Source organism: Actinia tenebrosa, unplaced genomic scaffold, assembly GCF_029948245.1.
Source record: "Actinia tenebrosa isolate PJP-AT-01 unplaced genomic scaffold, QUT_ActTen_1.0 PGA_scaffold12__29_contigs__length_12842862, whole genome shotgun sequence".
NCBI classification, from domain to species: Eukaryota; Metazoa; Cnidaria; class Anthozoa; order Actiniaria; family Actiniidae; genus Actinia; species Actinia tenebrosa.
This window is the reverse complement of record NW_028292572.1, coordinates 11,236,949-11,255,898: the sequence shown is the minus strand read 5'-3', so window position 1 is coordinate 11,255,898 and position 18,950 is coordinate 11,236,949. Positions and strand designations below refer to the sequence as shown.

Here is an 18,950-nt window from a genome sequence, read left to right as displayed (position 1 = left end):
GACAACACTACCCAAGATGCCTTTCAAGATATTCCCGCATTTTCATAAAGACTGAAATTATAAAAATATTTTATAAAACAATCTATTTTTATCATTATTGGTGAATATTTACCTAGACGCAAGCCTTCGATCCACAGTGAAGAAAAAAGTAGACTGTGTGATTTTTTATTTTAAAAAAAACATTTATAGGAACAATAAATAGAAAAAAAAACACCAAAATAACCCACCCCAAAAAATAAGGAAGTAAACCAAAAAGAGTATTTTTTGTAAAAATTAGATTAAAACAATAAAATTGATTGAATATTCTTATGTATTTTCTTGGAATTTCACGATTCCAAGTCAGGTGGTGTGCTGAAGTCAAAAACCAGTTATACAAGTTGGAAACCGGTCCAACCTAAACATGCGCATGCCCAGATGATCAGAAAAACCAAGGAAGGTTATTTTCATGGTGGCTGATGTTGAATCTACTGAAGAAAAGACCTAAACTTCCTCCTTCTAAGCTAAACTGTCGTTTACGTTCGATGAAAGAACGAAAGATGGATCCTGAGCCGTCAGAGGACAATAACTACGAGTTTTTGTCTGGCGTTGTTGAAGGTAAACTAAGTTTTTAACATTGAAGAAATAAGCTTAACACGTCATTTTTTGGCGGTCCTTCTCAAACTCACTGCCGCTCAAAATATTCTTTCTTCAGTCCATTTTAAATTTTCCTTCTCATTCTTTAGGCTTTTATGGGAGGCCATGGACATTCGAACAAAGAAAAGAGTTATTTGTTAGGTAAGTTATATGAAATATGTTTGTTAATGGACGCCAAATCTAAGTCGTAATTACGAGCGAGAAATATGCTAGCTAGTGTATGATTGAACACTAAGAATATTAACCTTATATCCTTATTCATAAAGTCATTCATTGTATTTGTCTTGATTAAGTAATATAGTTTTCACAAGGGGACCCTAGGAATGTAATCCGAATGAAATTGGATGTGAAACACTGCATTGTTTGAGCTTAAGCTTGAATATTCGAATATAAAGGACTGAATCAGAATTGATATTTCATAGAGTTTCATCCGTAAATCGTGCTGGATAAACAGTTTCAATCAATATTCTTAAATAAGAAGACCACCTAGAAATGTAGAAAGTACCATAGTACCAGTTGAAGCAAACCCACATGTCCACGCCCCCTGCTGTCCTACACCTAATACCATAACACCACAAACGGATTACCAGATTTTGATAAGTGGGAAAATTATAGCTTGTGTATCTAAAGGTGCGGACACACAATGCAGCATCGCCTGCAACTTTCATGAAAATTTTGGTTGTCCGACAGTTGTGTGACATCACAGAAGTAGAAAGTACTCCTACTTCTGGGACGTCGCAAACAACATCACACCATGTGTCCTCATCTTAATGCTTTGGGTTAACACAGTTAGTTTGTTTTGCTGATATGAAACATTCGACCAAATGTGGTTATGGAATAGATCCTTAACCCATTGTCATACTATTGTTCTTAGTTGAGTTTGACACAACAGAAGTATTGTTGGTGAAATGTCCACGTTATCAGAGGCAATGCCAAAAGTGTTTAATAGAAAGCAAGCATAATATTGAAATCACAGGCATAAAGTAGGATTACAGGATATCATCAATGATGTTGCCTCAGACATGCACATTTTATCAAAATAATTTTGTAACAAAACTTCTGTGGTGCCAAACTATACTGAGAAGTGTAATATATACTGCAATGTCATTTGTTCATAGTCAATTAGAATTTGTTAATAGTCAAGCTCCACCTTATGGAGACAACACTCGATTATTGTGTGTTGTTGACTCTTATTTTTATGCCATTGGTTTGCATTTACTCTTAATTATTATTATTTTGGACAGGGGGGAGGGCACTTTGTATTGCACTAATTTGTATAACAGTTTGCAGAATTCATGTGAATTGAATCATAAAACAGCAATCATTATATTTTAGCATTTATGATTGTACTTTTAATTCTTGATCAGACTGAAATTACTTGGAATGAATACTTACCTATATGCACCTAAAGATGATTTGAAGCACAGAGCATTATGGAAAGATCCTTATGATGTAGAAGAGTGTGGTAAGTTAAAATTGTTGGTCCTTAAAAGACCAGTATGGAAATGCACACATGAGAATACTGGCTGCAGTTTTACAACTAGGCTGAAGCTTTCCTTATCTCAGAAGATAGAATCTATTTTTCTTGACAGGCTATCTGTATTGTGCCTTCTGAGAATGTTTGTAAGCCTTCAGAGGATCTTCAGATACCGCAGATGATCCTGATCTATTTCATATATTTTTTACTTGCAATTTAGATAATTTTTATTATATATTTTTCACTTGCAAATTCAATTCCTTTATTGATACTGATATGCTATCTCATCTTTGCTCTAGAAAACCTCACCCAACTCATAAAGTGTGCCAAGGAATATGGAATTACCTTCTATTATGCTTTGTCTCCTGGCTTAGATATGGTATTCTCTGAATCAAAGGATTTTCTGTTGCTGAAGAAAAAGATGGAACAGGTAAAACCTTAACCTATGTTGTCACATGCTTTATTATTTTCAATCATTTTAAAGTGTGTTTCTTTGTTCTTAGATGCAAAAACTTGGTTGCACTGCCTTTGCATTACTGTTTGATGATATTGACCCAGCCCTTAAAGGTCCTGATCAAAAATCTTTTAGTAGTTTTGGAGAAGCACAAGTGAAAGTGACCAATGAGATATACCATGCTCTTAATAAGCCAAAGTTTTTATTTTGTCCTACAGGTAACTTGAATAAATAATATAGCAAAAATCTAGTGATCTCAACCCTGTAAATATTTTCTTATTGCTGACCGTTATTCGTAGGCTCAGTGGTTGGCTCAATCTGTGTCAATTTTACCAAGATTATCAATTGAGGAACCACTTTCCTCTCACTTTGCCAAAATGTTGTCTAAAATTTTGTACCAACTCTCCTTTACATAACATTTACTCTCCTTTAGTTTTGTCAACACTTTAAAATTATAATCAAAACATGTTTATATTAATTCATCTTCAATGAGGCCTTAACCGAAGCAAGCAGCAATGATGACTTATTTCTAATATCTATTACCATGATTACACTCATATACGCTATACTGAGCTGCAGGATTCTTCAGATTTCAAAGGCTGTCACCATGAATTTAATAGAAATCTTGGTATTTAACTTATACATGGCCACATTATTTTGTATTGTAGAATATTGTGCCACTCGTGCAATACCTAATGTTGAGAGCTCTAGTTATCTACAAACCCTTGGCCAAAACCTTGATGGGGAAATTAACATACTATGGACGGGTACGTTATTTCTCTGATTATTTTGTTAATGTTTTGATTTTTGAATTTTTCAAAATTTTGTAATTGAATTAATTTGTCAATGAATTGTCTATAATGAATTTCTTATAGTAAAAAGCAGGTATAGTTAGTTTGAAAATAATACGAAAAGACAAAAGAAAAAAGAAGATGAAAAATGTAAGGAAAAGATTGGAAATGGAAAGTTGAACAGTTAAATTTCAAGAGAAAGTAGCAGGGAAGTAGACAAAACAAGAGGAAGAAAGGCAACAATATTAAACAATAATGTTATGAAGATAGTAGCAAAATGAAAAAAGTATTGCAATAGTAAAGGAGGAGGAGGAATAACAGAAGGAAGAGATTTTATTCAACACTGAAGAAAACATGCAAAGTTAAAAAGTAGTGAGAGGGGGGGAAACTTAAGAAAAAGAAGAAATTGGAAAGATTTTGAGTTCCTCCTGTGTGATAATGATATATTTTTTATAATTTGATGTCGACATGCTACTGTTCCATTTAGCAGTGTTAGATGATGGATAATCTTCCCAGCCCACTTCACATGCTCTTTTGAAGTGAAGGTACAGTTGCAGAGTAGTTTTTTCTTTCCAGCCAGCCATAGCCTCGTAGTTTGTTTTTCAGATTCACTGGTTCTTGAAAACTCCAAGATCTGAGTGATCATGGGGATTTCATCCACAAAAGTGAAAAAAAAATTAATCATAGCCGACATGGTACTTTGAACATCCTGGTACAAGCGGTATCAACACTCATGTCATTAGGGGACTGTCTTCAGTGATTTTTCTCTTTTTGTGTTAAATATCATCATCAGTTATCCTTTGTGTTAGTTCCTGTGGCAATAAGTGATATGAGATGGGGTGGCTGGCCTCATGCACATTGCCAATGCCCTGTTATCCGGCTTTACATTTTAGCACTTTGTATTGAATATACCAGTCGTGTATTGGAGTGTTGTTTATGGGTTGCGACAAGGTGCTCTGCGTAACAGGTTGTATGTTGTGACAACCTTCTCATTATCATCATTGGAGATAACGATAATGCGCCTTGCTACATAATACAGGTTATGATGGGGTGCTCAATGTTTCAGGTTTCAATTGGTATAAGGTGCTAATAATTGTCATAAGGTGCAGGTTGTAATAAGGAGGTTATTGCCAAGGAGTAGGTTGTAATGAGGTGCTTAGGCTATAGAGGTTGTGGTTTGGTGCTTAATGTTATAGTACCTGTAGTTGTGATAAGGTGCTCAATGTCATAAGGTGCAGGTTGTGATAAAGTGCTCATAGGCTTTATAGTTTGTTTTAAGTTACTCCACAGTGTTATAGTAGTTGTAATAAGGTGCTCAGTGTTATAGGAGTTGTAATACGATTTTCAGGGTTCTTAGTGTTATAGGAGTTGTAATAAGGTGCTCATTATTATAGGAGTTGTAATACGATTTTCAGGGTTCTTAGTGTTATAGGAGTTGTAATAAGGTGCTCATTATTATAGTAGTTGTGATAAGGTGCTGAGTAGCATAGGGTGCAACTTGTAATAGGGTTTTGTAATTAGGTGGGTGAGTGGCTGAATATGACGTTTGTAACAGTTCCAGAAACTGTTTGGAGTTGAAAGTCTTCTAATGATGCGAAAGAGTTGTACCTGGATCAGCTTGTTCAGAGTATCCAAGTTTTTTTCATGATAAATAAGCAAACAAACCAACTCACCTAAACATGGCATGTATTATTTTAGCTCTGCTTGTTGTACTGTTCCACACCATTTTGGCCATTATTTTGGTTTACTGAAAATTATAAATCTGGTGCAGGCTCACGGCATGTTGTACAACTGCATTGAGTTGAAGTAATAAATGTTGATCAATACATTTTCAAGAAAAAAAAAGAAAAATATTCCAGGTTAGGTTCGCACTTTGGCTTTCGGTGGCTTTTCTGTTTTGGACTTGACTTTGATGAAACCACTTTCATATTTTGTTTGGGGGAAAAAAAAAAAAGAAAAGAAAAGAAAAAAGAAAAAATTGAAACAAAAAATCATAGCAATCCTTCTACTGTATAATACATAGATGAAATTCTAGCTCAGAAGATTCTATGAACAAATGCTTCTTTCTTGTTGTTTTGTGGTTGTCTTTGAATCTCAATGCCACTACCTGTGAGAGAATTAAGAAGTTTTGGTTTTGGTATAGACGAAAAAAAAAAGAAAAAATTAAAACAACAAAAATAAAGACTGTCCTCAGTTTCTCACAGATTGTCGGTGTTCCTTGATTCTTAAGACAGCCTTTATCTTCCCCAATCTGTCAGTTGGAGCCGATCTTGATGTTATAAATGCATGGATCATTTTCTACCACTGTTTCCTTTGACTGTCAAAACAAAATTCATTAAAGAAAATTTATGGCCTCAAAATTACTTTAGGATATCCCTTTATTGTTTTTATTCACAATTTTTTTTTGGCAAAGAAAAAATTGATCTGTGCTTATTACTTCTTGAATGTTAGGCTCCTTCAATTGCTTTTGATTAGTTGGTTTCTGCACTGGTTTGATGATATGATAACCAGTTCAATTTAACACCTCTTTCAAAAGCAATACAGTTTGATATTTTGAATAGGCCATTTTGACAGGATTTTCTGTCATCAAAATTTTGTTTGTTTTCTTGAAAAAGAAAAAACTAAAACTTTCTGCAGAATGGCCTACCATTTTTATGTACATTGTCCTACATGTTTATCTGTTTTTTGTATATTTGTTTGTTTGTTTGTGTACTCGTAAGTGTTAGTATAGTAATGTTATTGCCCAAGTTTGTATTGTGGTGTATCGTTTGTGTTATTGTTACATTGCTTTTTATTGGCACATTCACGTTAAGAACAAAAAACTTGACACAGAACAATGTGCCAATAAAATGAGTTAAACTCTCCTTGTACGGTAATTCCTGAAAATGTCCTTACCTACCCCATAGAAGGATGTATATTTTTAAACTATACCCCACCAAACACCCCCACGCCCCACTCCTCGGTTATTCTTATCATCCTCTGTGAGAGAGGTGTGGACATTTCCTGGAACAACTTATCCAAAACCAAGAATAAGAAGCATTGATATTGAAATTTTTGGGCATATTAAACCTAATTAATTTGGTTAATTGCTCTTGCATAATCAAAAAAATGTATTATTTGTGGAAGGAAATGCTTACTCACGATTCTGTGGATTTGCTAACTTGTAGACTTAACTTTGAATATCTTGCCCTGCTTTGTTTATAATTAACTGTGAGAATGTAATCATACCAGAAGTTAAAAACTGTTAACTTTTCTTATGATATTTAATATTTGGCATATATGATTATTTTATAGTTAGTTTGAAATTTTAAAAAAGCCCCAGAGCACTAAAACTAGCATGAATATGTCATAAGGTATTTTGAACATTTTTAAGCTTAAGGTATGGTTCTTTAAATGATCCTCATTTTGAACTTCAAATGTTTGGCTTTCAGAACAAGAGTTGGTTAGTTTCTAAAACACAGGATTTTTCATGATAATATTTTACTAAACCTTTAAAAAACCCTAAAATGGATAAATTAATGCTGGCTTAGAATAAGGAAGGAAAAGACTAAGTATGTCTGCATGTGTAAATGTTATGTGTGGAAAAACCTCTCAGGGACCAGTGTCAAATTATATGATTTTCATCTCTTCTAGGTCCAAAGGTAATATCAAATGTAATTTCACCCCATTCCATCCAAACACTTTCAAGTGTCTTGAAGAGGAAGCCAGTTATCTGGGATAATATCCATGCAAATGATTACGATCAGAGAAGGATGTTCCTAGGACCATACTATGGCAGGCCAACCCAGCTGTATGATAGTGTCAATGGAGTTCTCACAAACCCTAACTGTGAATTTGAAAGCAATTTTGTAGCGGTACATACTCTAGGTACATGGGTAAGGTGTGCTAAGGGAAATCTACCTGCACCTGTACCAGCTGAAGAACCAATGAGCTTAGATGTGGATGCCGAGAAGCAAAGTGCTTGTAGTGATGCTATGGATGATGATATTGAAGCCAGTGAAAATGAGAAAATCGAAAAGATGGAATCAAAAGATAATGGTGTTGGGGGAGATTTTCCAATGGAGACTGACAGTGTGACTTCCGTGGCTAGCAGTACCACAAAGATAACAAATCATGCACCAGCTTTTTACGACCCAGAGATAGCTCTCAATGATGCTATTGATGCATGGCTTTTAGAGTTCAATAAAGAGAAAAGTGCTTCCTCCAAGGTGTATGCGAAAAGTGGTCCTTATAGCCTTGCACCAGCACCAACAATTGTCAGGTCTCAGGCAGCTATGTCTACTGCCACGACAACATCATCCTCCAAAACAGCTAAACGGAATAGCAGGAAAGATCGCAGAATCATTCCACCACCACCAGGTAAATATTACTAATAGAAATTGTCTGAAAGTGTAGGAGAAAACTATTCATGGTAAATCATCCTCTAAAATAGCTAAACAGAATAGGGTGATTTCACGTTGCGGACATTACGTTCAGAGACAAAAAAACTGATTTTAAAGCTCTATAAAAAACATCCTGAGTATTGTAAATCAACTAAAGTTGTCTTTTCTCATAATTCATATATAGTTAAATAAATATCATTAAAAAAATTTCCAATTTCTCAATAACTAGTATTGATATTTTTCATTTTAAAGATGTTGCGGACATTACATTGGATATCAACCACACATTTGAGTCACTAAATGTATCTTCAATTTGTTGTGATTTGGAAACATTGTTTAGGGGATAACTGTTATTTTTAAATTAAGTAAAGATCAAATTTTAATTTCCCACAAAAAAATTTAAAAATCGCCCTGTCCTACTTGATTTTATAAGCAAAAGTTTGTGTTGCGGACATTACATAGGTAGCGTTGCGGACATTACATTTTTGGAACTTGTATTAAATCTATTGATATCTTTGCTGTTTATTGTCAGTTTTAGCTATTTTTTACCTAAAAATGATCATATTGCATATATTTCAAATAAAAGTCATTTCTAAAGATCACAAGTTTGTAATACAAAAAATCCTCCATTTTACATTATAAGTACTAATGCATGATATCCTACTGTATGTGCATGCCTTATAAACTGCTTATATATCACAGTTTCTATTATTTTTGCCATTGTCAGCAGCTTTCCAAATGAGAGCATGCTCAGTGATGACCCAGAGCATGCTCAGCATAGAAATACTGCTGAACAGGATTAATTCCAATCTTTTGGCTCTGTAATAAGCTTAGTAAACATGACATTTTTAGAGTGATTATTTCATAACAGAGATGCCCAAATCAAATACTGATAGGTCAAGGATTTTTCGAAGTAAGTTGAAACAAGACAAAGAAAAATATGATGTATACAAATGCAATGACAAGGAAAGGAAAAGACTTGCAAGAAAGAAACCAAAGTCTGAAACTCCTGAGGAAATTGAAAAGAAAAAGAAGGCAAACAGAGACCGTGTTAGGAAATTTCGTTTATTGCAAAAGGCTAAAAAGTCAAATGGCGCTTCTGGTTCTGGCAAAGATATCCCAGACCACACTGGGGCGTATAGCACTCCTCAAGCCTTGGGTAAAGTAGTTGGGAAAGTCAAGCCTCATCTGCCAAAGAGCCCAAGGAAGAGGAAAGCTGTAATTGTGAAGCTTGCCTCAGCTGCTGGAATACAACCCAAGAAAAGCAAGACCTCTGGCAACAAGAGCATCTCTGCAGAAACTGCTGCAAAAGTGAAAGAATTTTACCTACTTGACTCGGTGTCAAGGCAGTCTCCTGGAAGGAAAGATGTCATTGTGTGCCGTAACAAGGAGGGAGGAAAGGAATATCTCCAGAAACGTCATCTTCTTTACTCTCTGAAAGAAGCTCATGCTCTTTTTTTAAAGGAAAACCCATCTATCAAGATTGGATTGACCAAATTTAGTTTATTGAGACCAACAAATGTGCTTCTGTCATCAGACTTGCCAAGAAATGTGTGCCTTTGCAAGTACCACGAGAACATTAAACTCCTTTGTGATTGTTTGTCTAAAGAAATAACAGGGTTCCCTTGCTATTCTGGTGATTTTGTAAACAACTTTGTCTGCATTGATTCTGATTCAGAAGAATGCATGCTGAGAAAATGTGCCTGCTGTCCATCTTGGCTAGAAGAGCTCGAATATGAGGATTCAGCTGTCACATGGTATGAGTGGGAGCAAGTGAGTGTACAGGTGCCAGGAAAAATCAAGAATAAATCTAAGATTATCAAAAAAATGCAGAAACTTTGCAAGGAAGGCACAGTTAAGGAAGCATTGTCATCCTTGGAGGAGAAGGTCCCATATTTCCTTGAGCACGTCTTTTTGAAAAGAAAGCAATCAAAGTATTTTGAGGATAAACTTACAAGTATTGATACTGATGAAGCTGTGGTGCAGATATATTTGGCAGAAAACTACACTTGTAAATATCAGGATGAAATTCAGTCAGCTCACTGGAGCCAGAATCAGGTGACCCTGTTCACAATAGCTATGTGGACAAAACAAGAGGGTGACAGAAAATGTGAATCACGTGTTATCATTTCAGATGAGTTGAAGCACGATAAGAAGGCTGTGGCTGTCTTTTTGTGGGAAGTGATCTCAGGGTTAAAAGTGAGGCATCCTGGAGTCAACAAGGTTTACATTTTTTCTGATGGGCCAAGCTCTCAATTTAAGAACAGATTTATGGCCAACTTTTTACACAAATTAGAAGAATTAGTTCATATCCAGTGGAATTACTTTGCCACCTCACATGGGAAGGGTGCTGTGGATGGCATTGGTGGAACAGTAAAGCGTCTTGTATGGAATGCAGTGATGTCTGAAAATTCCAACATTGTGTACAATGCACAGTCATTCTTCCAAGTGGCCAGCAGCCTTACCATGAATGTAGAGGTTACTTTTATCCCAGAGAAAGAAATTAATGAGAAGATGGCTTCATTAGGTCTGAATAAACGTTTCTCTGAAGCACCCTCAGTTCCTGGTATCTCTCGTTTTCACTGTATCGAGCCTGATGGGGAGGGTTTCCTTACCTGTCGCCTTTATACTACCCAGACAGCCACACAAAGCCTAGCGTTTGATGTTTATCCATATCTTGAAAGTGATTTTGATGATGATTCTGATGATGAAGATGAAGCAGAAGATTTAGATGACAGTTTCGATGTTGAATCTGATCAAGATTCTAACTTAGGCCACTCAGAGGAAAGGGACAGTGATGATGTTGAGTTTGTTAAAGAGTCCCTAAAGTCTTCAGATGGAAATTCATCTGATGACACATGTCATCAGTGCACGGTTGAGATGGGTTTACCAGACAATCTTAGGTCTGTCTTCAGCCAATCAACACCATATAACCCTCCCCAGTATATATTAAATGAAGTTGAGGCTGTCCTGAAAGGCTTGATTGATTTCAATGGGAGTCAACTGATTGCGCCTTCTGATTTGGAAAGCTTAGTCTATACTGTTTCTAAGTCTGCCACAGATGTTACATCCACAGACAAATGGCTAACCAATTTCATAATTGATGAATATATGAAGCTTATTCAAATTGCAAGCAAAGAAAATGGAATAGACATTATAACAGTTTCTTGGGAAAGTTTTGAAGCAAGAAATGCCAATGAAATCTCAGAGCTACTCCAAAAAAGTCACAGCTCCCCCCTGTCCTCAGATATGATTATAGTCCCATGCAACGGGAGGTCCTCTCAGCACTGGACTCTTCTTGTAGCACAACCAAAGGAAAATATTGTCTTGGTTTTAGACAGTAAGCCTGGGGATTTTGTTAAGCCTCCAACACAGAAGGCCATAGGTAAAATGGCATCTGTCCTTAAAGGGCTGGACACCAATGTTGACCTGAGTAAGTGGCATTTTTTCTGCAATGGCAAAGATGAAATCCCACAGCAGGGTAAAGGAAATGACTATGACTGTGGTGTATATCTCTGTATTTATGCCAGATGTCTTGCTTTACCAACTCAAATAGTAGATGAGCAGGCATTAATCCTTTTTAGACAATGCATGCTATGGGAACTTCACCGAGGAGAGTTACTTAAAATCCCCCTTCCATTAATAGAGACGGAGAAGTACTATGCTGTACATTACAAGTTTCGTTACAATAACAAAAGGTACTACATTGGGAGAGTACTTAGCTTCAAAGGGGAAATGGTGAAGATGAAGTACTTGTATAGAACTGGGGCCAACAGATTTGACTGGCCAGCAAGAGATGATGTTGAGGAAGTTCACATCTCAAGCATTTTCTTTGGACCTATCAGATTGGAGAATGCAGGTCCCTTTACTATCCCTATGCTGGTTGACATTGAAAAGGTTTTCTCCTCAACCAAATAATATAACAGTGAAATGAGAGGAACAAAGCTTAACTGTAAAGAGTGTTAATAGCAGTTTTCATACCCTCTTGAACATTTAGAACATACATGTGAATATTTGGGCAGTATTTGATTTAGGTTTTGGACCCTTTTGCAGGGTTTGGAAAAATGTAATGTCCGCAACGTAATGTCCGCAACGATCTTTGAAGTAGCATTGCGGGGAGAGAAAACAAGATACATAAAAAATGTTTCCAGATATATATTGCTCTTATCAATCTAAAAGAGCATTTGTAATATTTATTTTCTTGAAGCACAGGTTTGGTCACTATGGGAATGTAAAAGGTCAAACGTTGCGGACATTACGTAATGTCCGCAACGAGTTTTTAATTAGTTCTTACTAAGAAGAGATTGATTTGTTTTGAAATATTTTTTATGATTCTTAAAGAGCATCATCAGGGGCATATTTTAAAGCATTTTGAGCATACTTATACTTAAAGTGCATGTTTTAGTTAAAGTTGAAAGTTATAGTTATTGTTTGAAACATTTTATGCTAAAAATGGCGAAGATGTCAGTCACCCACATGCAGTGGGTGTGGTCGAAAATTTTTATATTTTCTTGAAGCCTGATTTTTTAGCTTTTAGATAACATAGGTTTTGTAGGGTTAAACTTGATTTAAAAAACCCATCAATTTTAATGTCTCATGTGAAATCGCCCAATAGCAGGAAAGATCGTGCAATCAGTTAAATATTACTAATGATAATTTTGGGAAAGCGTATGAAAAAAACTATTTGTGTTAAATCAAAGGAGTATTCAAAATTGAATTAAGTTATTGCTTGAGAGAAAATAATTATGTTATAAAGAAGTTTCTTATTGTTTTTATATCTGTTTTAGGTCCAGTACCTCCAGGAAATTTAATTTCCATTAAAACAATGGAGGAAAATTTGATGGAAATTTCAGAATCAAGAAAGGGTTCTAATAGCCCACTTAAAGCAGAAGATCTCTTGTTACTTGTGGATCTGTTTTACTTGCCATACACCCATGGAACAAAAGCAAAGCTAATACTCAGTGAATTTAAGTGGTTAAAGAACAATGCTGTCAAGGAGGATTCAGAGGAATTTAAAGAGCTCACTGAAGAGGAGCAAACAGCAAAAGTATGATTTTATTTTGAACTTTATTTTCCTACGTTTTCATCCTTACATGACCCAGACAGCATTCTAGATTACTAATTGTAACCATGGATACCAAAGGAAATTATTATGAGGTTACTATGGATAATTTATTTTATCATATGACCTGTATCTGCCTGGGTGCACACTCTTAGAAAAACCTTCGCGAAAATGGCATGAGCAGGGCCGTACAGCTTTGAGCGAGCAGGGCCATATGAATCTGTACGGCCCTTCTCTAATCCACACGCTTTCTCTTTTTTAGCTTTTATTTACTATTTCTTTCTTTCTTTTATTTTATTATTTTTCTTTTCGTGAGGGTCATATGATAAAATGTTTATTGAGTGAGTTAGGTCAGGCTGTACAGGAAAATATTTGGCTCTTGGTCATTTGTATGGACCTTATTGCACTCGGTCCGTATGACATCACCTTGAGCCAAATATTTTCCCGTATGGCCCTCGCACTCAGTCAATAAGTGCATAGTATTATAATAAGGTAGATATGATAAATCAATTTCCAATTTCTTTGGTGCTTTCAACAGTACTCTTGCAGCAATGATGAATGAAGATGTAAATATTATGAACATGATTGCAATCATATACGCTATCCTGAGCTGCTTTAGTCATTAGAACTGCTGATAGATATTTAGTTAAGATCGCTTGGAAAGCCTCTGTAATGCCATGCGGAAATAAATCAAACAGACTGAAGAAAAATATAGGCAGTCTTTTAAACACTAATAGATCAAAAGTTTCAAATTTGAATTACTATTGTTCTGGACTGACAAGCCTTGTGTTCACGTGGAAACATTAAAGTGTAATGAAGAGGCTAGTCAATCCAGAACAATAGTTATTCAAAATGGTTGCCATATTTTGATTGCGTGTATGGTATAATAATATTAAGAGGAAATTTTTTTTCAATAACGAGCAACAATGGCAAAAAGTACCAAAAACTAGACCTTTTTATGTGTTTTGATCACAATTTTCGTTTTGGGTTAACACTCAAAACCTTTTTTTAACAGTTAGAAACTGATGTACTATGATAAAATGCTTGTTTGGATGTTTTGTTGCATTTGTGTTAGAATGTAGCTTTGTCAGGTTTTTTTATAGAAAATGTTTGGGAAATAAGCAAATGAAGGCCTAAACCTCATTTTCAATTCCAATTTTTCCATTGGGTTAACACTTTGATTTCACTTTCATCGGTCATCTCCACTTCCAAACAAGTTAAACTTTCTGAATAACAAGATTTTAGCCTTGTACAACAGCCTTTCTTCAAGAAAATAGTTTTTGGTGCTCACCGCTTGAATACGAAAGGAATTCTCTTAATCAATACTGATCATTTTATTTTGTTGTCTTTTCAGATAATAGAGTGGAAAGATAGGGCAGAGAAGTTCCATGTTTTATGCCAGTCAGTGTCTGACATGTTTGTGAGGTTTTCAGAAACACCAAATCGCGCTTTACTCTACGATATTTATCCATACATTTGGGACGTCAAAGAAAGTGTTCTTCTTTTGGATACTTTTGTTGTCTGGCTTAATTCAAAGAGCAGGCTCAAAAGACAAAGGCCTCACTTCTACCCAGAAGATCCAGAACCATGGGTGTTTAGAGGAGGACTCTGTGGTGATTTACAGGTATATAAATTAGAATAAATCAGTAGACCTCCTCAGCTCTGACATAATGTTGTCCCATTTCAGACCATGTGTCATTCCCTAGAGTATCGTTTCTTTGTTTAAGGTTTGCGCTTGGTTGCACATGAGAAAACAGTCATGAATATGGATATAACTTAAACAAAGAATCTTATTCTCAGGGGAATGACACATGGTCTGAAATGGGACAACATTACGCTCTATGGCCACCATGTCTTTTGTTATTTCACTCCTATTTGGGAATGATTGAAAACCAGCAGTAATGCAGTAGATATTAGCTTACCTAGATACTCATGTAGGAAGGGATGGTCATGTGTACAACCATTTAATTTGCTCCTTGTTGATATAATTGTTTTTTCCTCTGTCTTTTTGTAGAGGTTGTTGCCAGTCGACAGTAATCACGATATGTTTAACATGAGTGCTCCAGATGTCCCTACTACTTGTGTATATACTATAAGACCATTCCAGCCAGAAGACGAGGTAGGTAGGGTGTTCAATAGAGTGACAGGAGTGTAGGATCAGGCGTAGCTCAGTTGGTTAGTGCGCAACCTTCAGAGCTTGAGGTCCACAGTTCGATCCTTAGGATCTCCACGTCTGTTTCGACTTCTCTCTAATCCGTGGAGTTTCAGCTTTGAATACTCTTAAAACAGAGCACTGATGGAGAGAGGGGGTAAAGTGCGAACCATTGGCTTCCATTGATAGCAGTTGAATTTCAACTGAAGGAACTACCAACATTAAATATAGGTACTTTACTTTACCTGCTTTGGCATGTTTTAATGCGTTGTATCTCATCCTGTCTTTGATCGAAAACATCCTAAAAATTATTTGTTCATATTTTAACTAGTAGAACATAGACAGCATCAGTGGGCTAGAGCATGTATAAAGTGTTGCAAAGACCCTTATTGGCGATCAACATGTTTAAATTACTCAGTTTTAATTTTTAAGGGGATTGTGAAGCATCGTAAAAAGCCTTTTCAACTTTTCTCTAATCTGTGTGGCTTTAGCATTGAGTACCTTAAAACAGAGCACTGATAGAAAGAGGAGATGAAGTGTGCCTAGTCACCAAGTGCTGTCTTCAATGTTGACACAGCCAATATTTATCAATGCTCAGCTGCTAGAATGACCTAAAGGTTTTTGTTGGAGATTCACAGTCACCATTTTTTTCCTTCAGAAAAACATGTATGAGATCTGCCTGTCTACCTGTGATGATGGTCAAGATGGACATGATCTCTTTGTAAATGAACCTTCTATGGTAGGAGATAGGTAAGTTCTACTATCAACAGCTTAAAAAAAACTATTTTATTATGTAAGGGGCAATGAATATTATTTATCTTAATATTATAATATAAATTACATTTGTTTTAGATATGTTGGTCCATATATCAATATTTGCCCTGAGCATATATTTGTAGTAGAAGACAGTTATGGTGTCTGTGCTTATGCCTTATCGACTTCAGATTCTAAACACTTTTACGATCTTTACAAGAAAGATTGGTTACCAAAGGTACATTATTACCCATTAAAGTCTTAAACCTTATTATAGTACATTAAATAAAGTTGCTTGATTTATATGACTGGCGGAGAGCGTTACAATTAATCCTCAAAGTGTATAGAGTGCAAATAATATACCAGTGAAATAAATAGCTAGCTATCTAATTACTAACCTTTGGTTACCTAAAGTCTAATTAGTTAAAATAGGTGAGCCATGACAGCTAAACTAGTGCACGTGTGCTACTCAAGGGCGCGCATTTTAAAATATTTTTAAAAACACTTTACAAAAACTGAAACTATTTTATTGTACATGCTTTTCCTTTGTATAATTTTACGTTTGCATTTTCGTATCTATTCATTTGCGTACTGAGTTGTTACTCTAGTAAGTGCGCGTGCCCTTGTCATGCCTCACTGACTTCCTATGTGTTGTCTAATTAAGCGCTATCTCCTATTTCATCCTAACTATTTCACGGGTATATTATTTGCACTCTATGACACACAAAAAATTAATTGTTTAAAATGTGTAGTTTGATAGTAATAATGAGAATAACATAATTAGTTTTGATTCAAAAACATTTTTCTCAATTGTTTAATTTCCTAAATTGGAACCTTCATTGTAGGATTCCGGTGTGTTTATCACGGGGCAGCAAGATATTATTTTGAAGACCTTCATATCTTTCTTTCAGATGCGAGAAAAATATCCAAATCCAAGAGGAGATTCAGAAAACTGGACCTATGCAGAACATATAGCCAATAGTTTTTACACTCCAAATATATTCTTGACTGAAGAATTGTATTCAAAGCATTCTGCTCATGTAAAAGTAGATATCTTACCCAGAGCACAGGTACCCTATTTTGAATTACATATTAAGATTGAAACATTCCCAAGGTTAACTAATTGTGTGCTGAATTGTAAAATCTTGATTCAACCATAGCTTGTCCAATTATCTGGTTTGTATCACAGTTTGGGTGTATCACAGCCTGGAACCAACACACCAGTGCCAGGCTCCAACTCAGTCAAAGCCCAAGATTAGATTAGAACTTAGAAGTTAATTTTTGAGAGGGGGGCCCAGAGAACCCCCAAAAATACCTCAAAGCACAAAGAACCAACAAATAACTCTACTCAAATTTGATATAAGGGGTTCAAATCAAGGTCACATTTGCTTCACTGCAAATTTTAAATTCAGTTGTTAATTCTTTATGTATTCATCCCCTCTATTCATTTGTTTGTAGATGCACTTCCCAATGAAACGGTTAATAACCTGTGTCTTGTCGGCTTTAAAAGCAGAGGGATGCAATGGAGTTTACAGTGAGGTCAGCCTTATGAACAGAGACTTGATTGAGGCATTCTGTAGATTAGGTTTCTATGAAATCCAGTTGAAAGACCAGCCTCCTGAAGATACAATATATTATGGCAGAACATTCTAAATGTGTACAATACAGTCACAAGATAATCAAGAAGATTTTGTATCATTGATAAGCAGTATGGAGGTGTTTTGACCATCCAAGCATGTTACAGGTGGCATAAACAGGGAACTTGTATGTCATTAAATTATCATATCACTTGCTTGCTCACAGACTGGCTTGTTTGAGATAGGATGTATGAAATCAATATTACACTCTTAGGGTAGATACAAGAAATTTTGAGATTAATCAATTGAAACACATGGAAAATATGAAAATAAAGATAATAAGAAAATGGAAAATAAATTTATTTCATTTACCCAGGAAATATCAATTAATCGTCAGTATTCTTTGAATAATAATGTTCCTGAGTGAAGTACATAGTGCAAACACCATATCCATGCAGCAGTACTATTACGGTGATTTGTATTAGATAGCATGCACTTTTTTGTACTATTTACAAAGTAAATTTAGTACTGTTTCAAGGATAAAGTGTGAGCACTCTTGCATGAACATCATATTATACAATTATTACATTTATGTACAGAATGAAAACACTCTAAAAAAGAACAAAGAAAAAGAAAACGAGAAATGAGATGGAATATAAAAATTAACAAAGAATAAAGTAGATAATGCAAATTTGAAAGGTATTGACTGTTCCATTTGTAAGGTATTGTTTTTTGAAGGAAACATTTGTTTTGCTCTGGTCACTAACTTTGACTAAAGTTTGTTGCCAGCTGGTAACTTAAGTTAATAATTCATACCTTTTTTCCATTTTTTCATTCTGAAAAAATGGCAAAAATATTAGTTTTGAACAAAAGATTAAAAAAAATATAGATTTTGTTCCTAAAGAGCACCTTGCTAAAATAATAATTACTTAAATTTCTGACTAACGAAAGATGTTGATTAGAACTTCTTTGTCTACTAAGGTGCACTGTTTTCCCATTTCAAATTTCGATTTTACTTAAATTACACACACATGTACTGCTTGTAAGTAAAGAGATTATCACATGATAAGAGCTTGTTATTGTTTTTATTCACGAGCTTCCATATGATATCGTGAAAGGGCAAGTTTATGAGCAAGTGAAGGATATTGTATGGAAATTTTTTTTATGCCTACTGAATTTGTTTTTTTTTTTAAATTAGGAAATTAATTGCTCACATTTAATCCACCCATCAGACCATCCATCTGGTCTGGAATCATCATCCCGAATTGATTTAAGCACAAACACAAACTGTTGGATGCATCTCTTTATTTAAAGATAGAAATATGCAACAGATTAATTAAAGAATAAATTTCAAATTTCAAAGGGTTTCCTCTTAAACACCACAGTTGTTTTCTTCTTCCTCCTCCTCCTCCTTCTCTTCCTCCTCCTCCTCCTCCTCTTCCTCCTCCTCTTCCTCCTCCTCTTCCTCTCGATTATTATTGATTATTATAAGACTGAAGGTATGCATACTCTGATTGGTTGACAACTTGGCCTGGGTTATTAAGCCTGAAGCGAGATGATGTTTTACCCCATCTCTAGACCATAATCCTTTTCACATTGCTTTTGTTGTTTAATTATGACAATTGTTCCTGTATTCTTTAAGGAATCAAAAATTTTAATATGAAAGAAT

General features: G+C 35.2%; 2 protein-coding genes across 3 annotated transcripts; both read left to right on the top strand.

The window, feature by feature from the left end:
• The first annotated feature begins 413 nt into the window (after positions 1–413).
• LOC116292862 (protein O-GlcNAcase) lies at positions 414–18,643 on the top strand. Of its 2 annotated transcripts, XM_031700217.2 has the most exons (14): positions 414–594; positions 723–774; positions 2,001–2,098; positions 2,410–2,540; positions 2,614–2,782; positions 3,233–3,331; positions 6,989–7,714; positions 12,525–12,784; positions 14,154–14,423; positions 14,814–14,918; positions 15,610–15,701; positions 15,804–15,942; positions 16,616–16,774; positions 17,163–18,643. In XM_031700217.2, the coding sequence occupies exons 1-14, from the start codon at positions 456–458 to the stop codon at positions 17,355–17,357; spliced, it is 2,634 nt and encodes an 877-aa protein (XP_031556077.2). In that variant the 5' UTR covers positions 414–455; the 3' UTR covers positions 17,358–18,643. The 2 variants fall into 2 exon arrangements, with proteins under 2 accessions (XP_031556077.2, XP_088884165.1); XM_089028039.1 differs by lacking the exons at positions 414–594; positions 723–774 and adding an exon at positions 821–1,263.
• On the top strand, positions 8,620–11,655 carry LOC148912251 (uncharacterized). The gene has a single exon (XM_089028329.1). The coding sequence runs from the start codon at positions 9,424–9,426 to the stop codon at positions 11,653–11,655; it is 2,232 nt and encodes a 743-aa protein (XP_088884455.1). The 5' UTR covers positions 8,620–9,423.
• Positions 18,644–18,950: the final 307 nt, after the last annotated feature.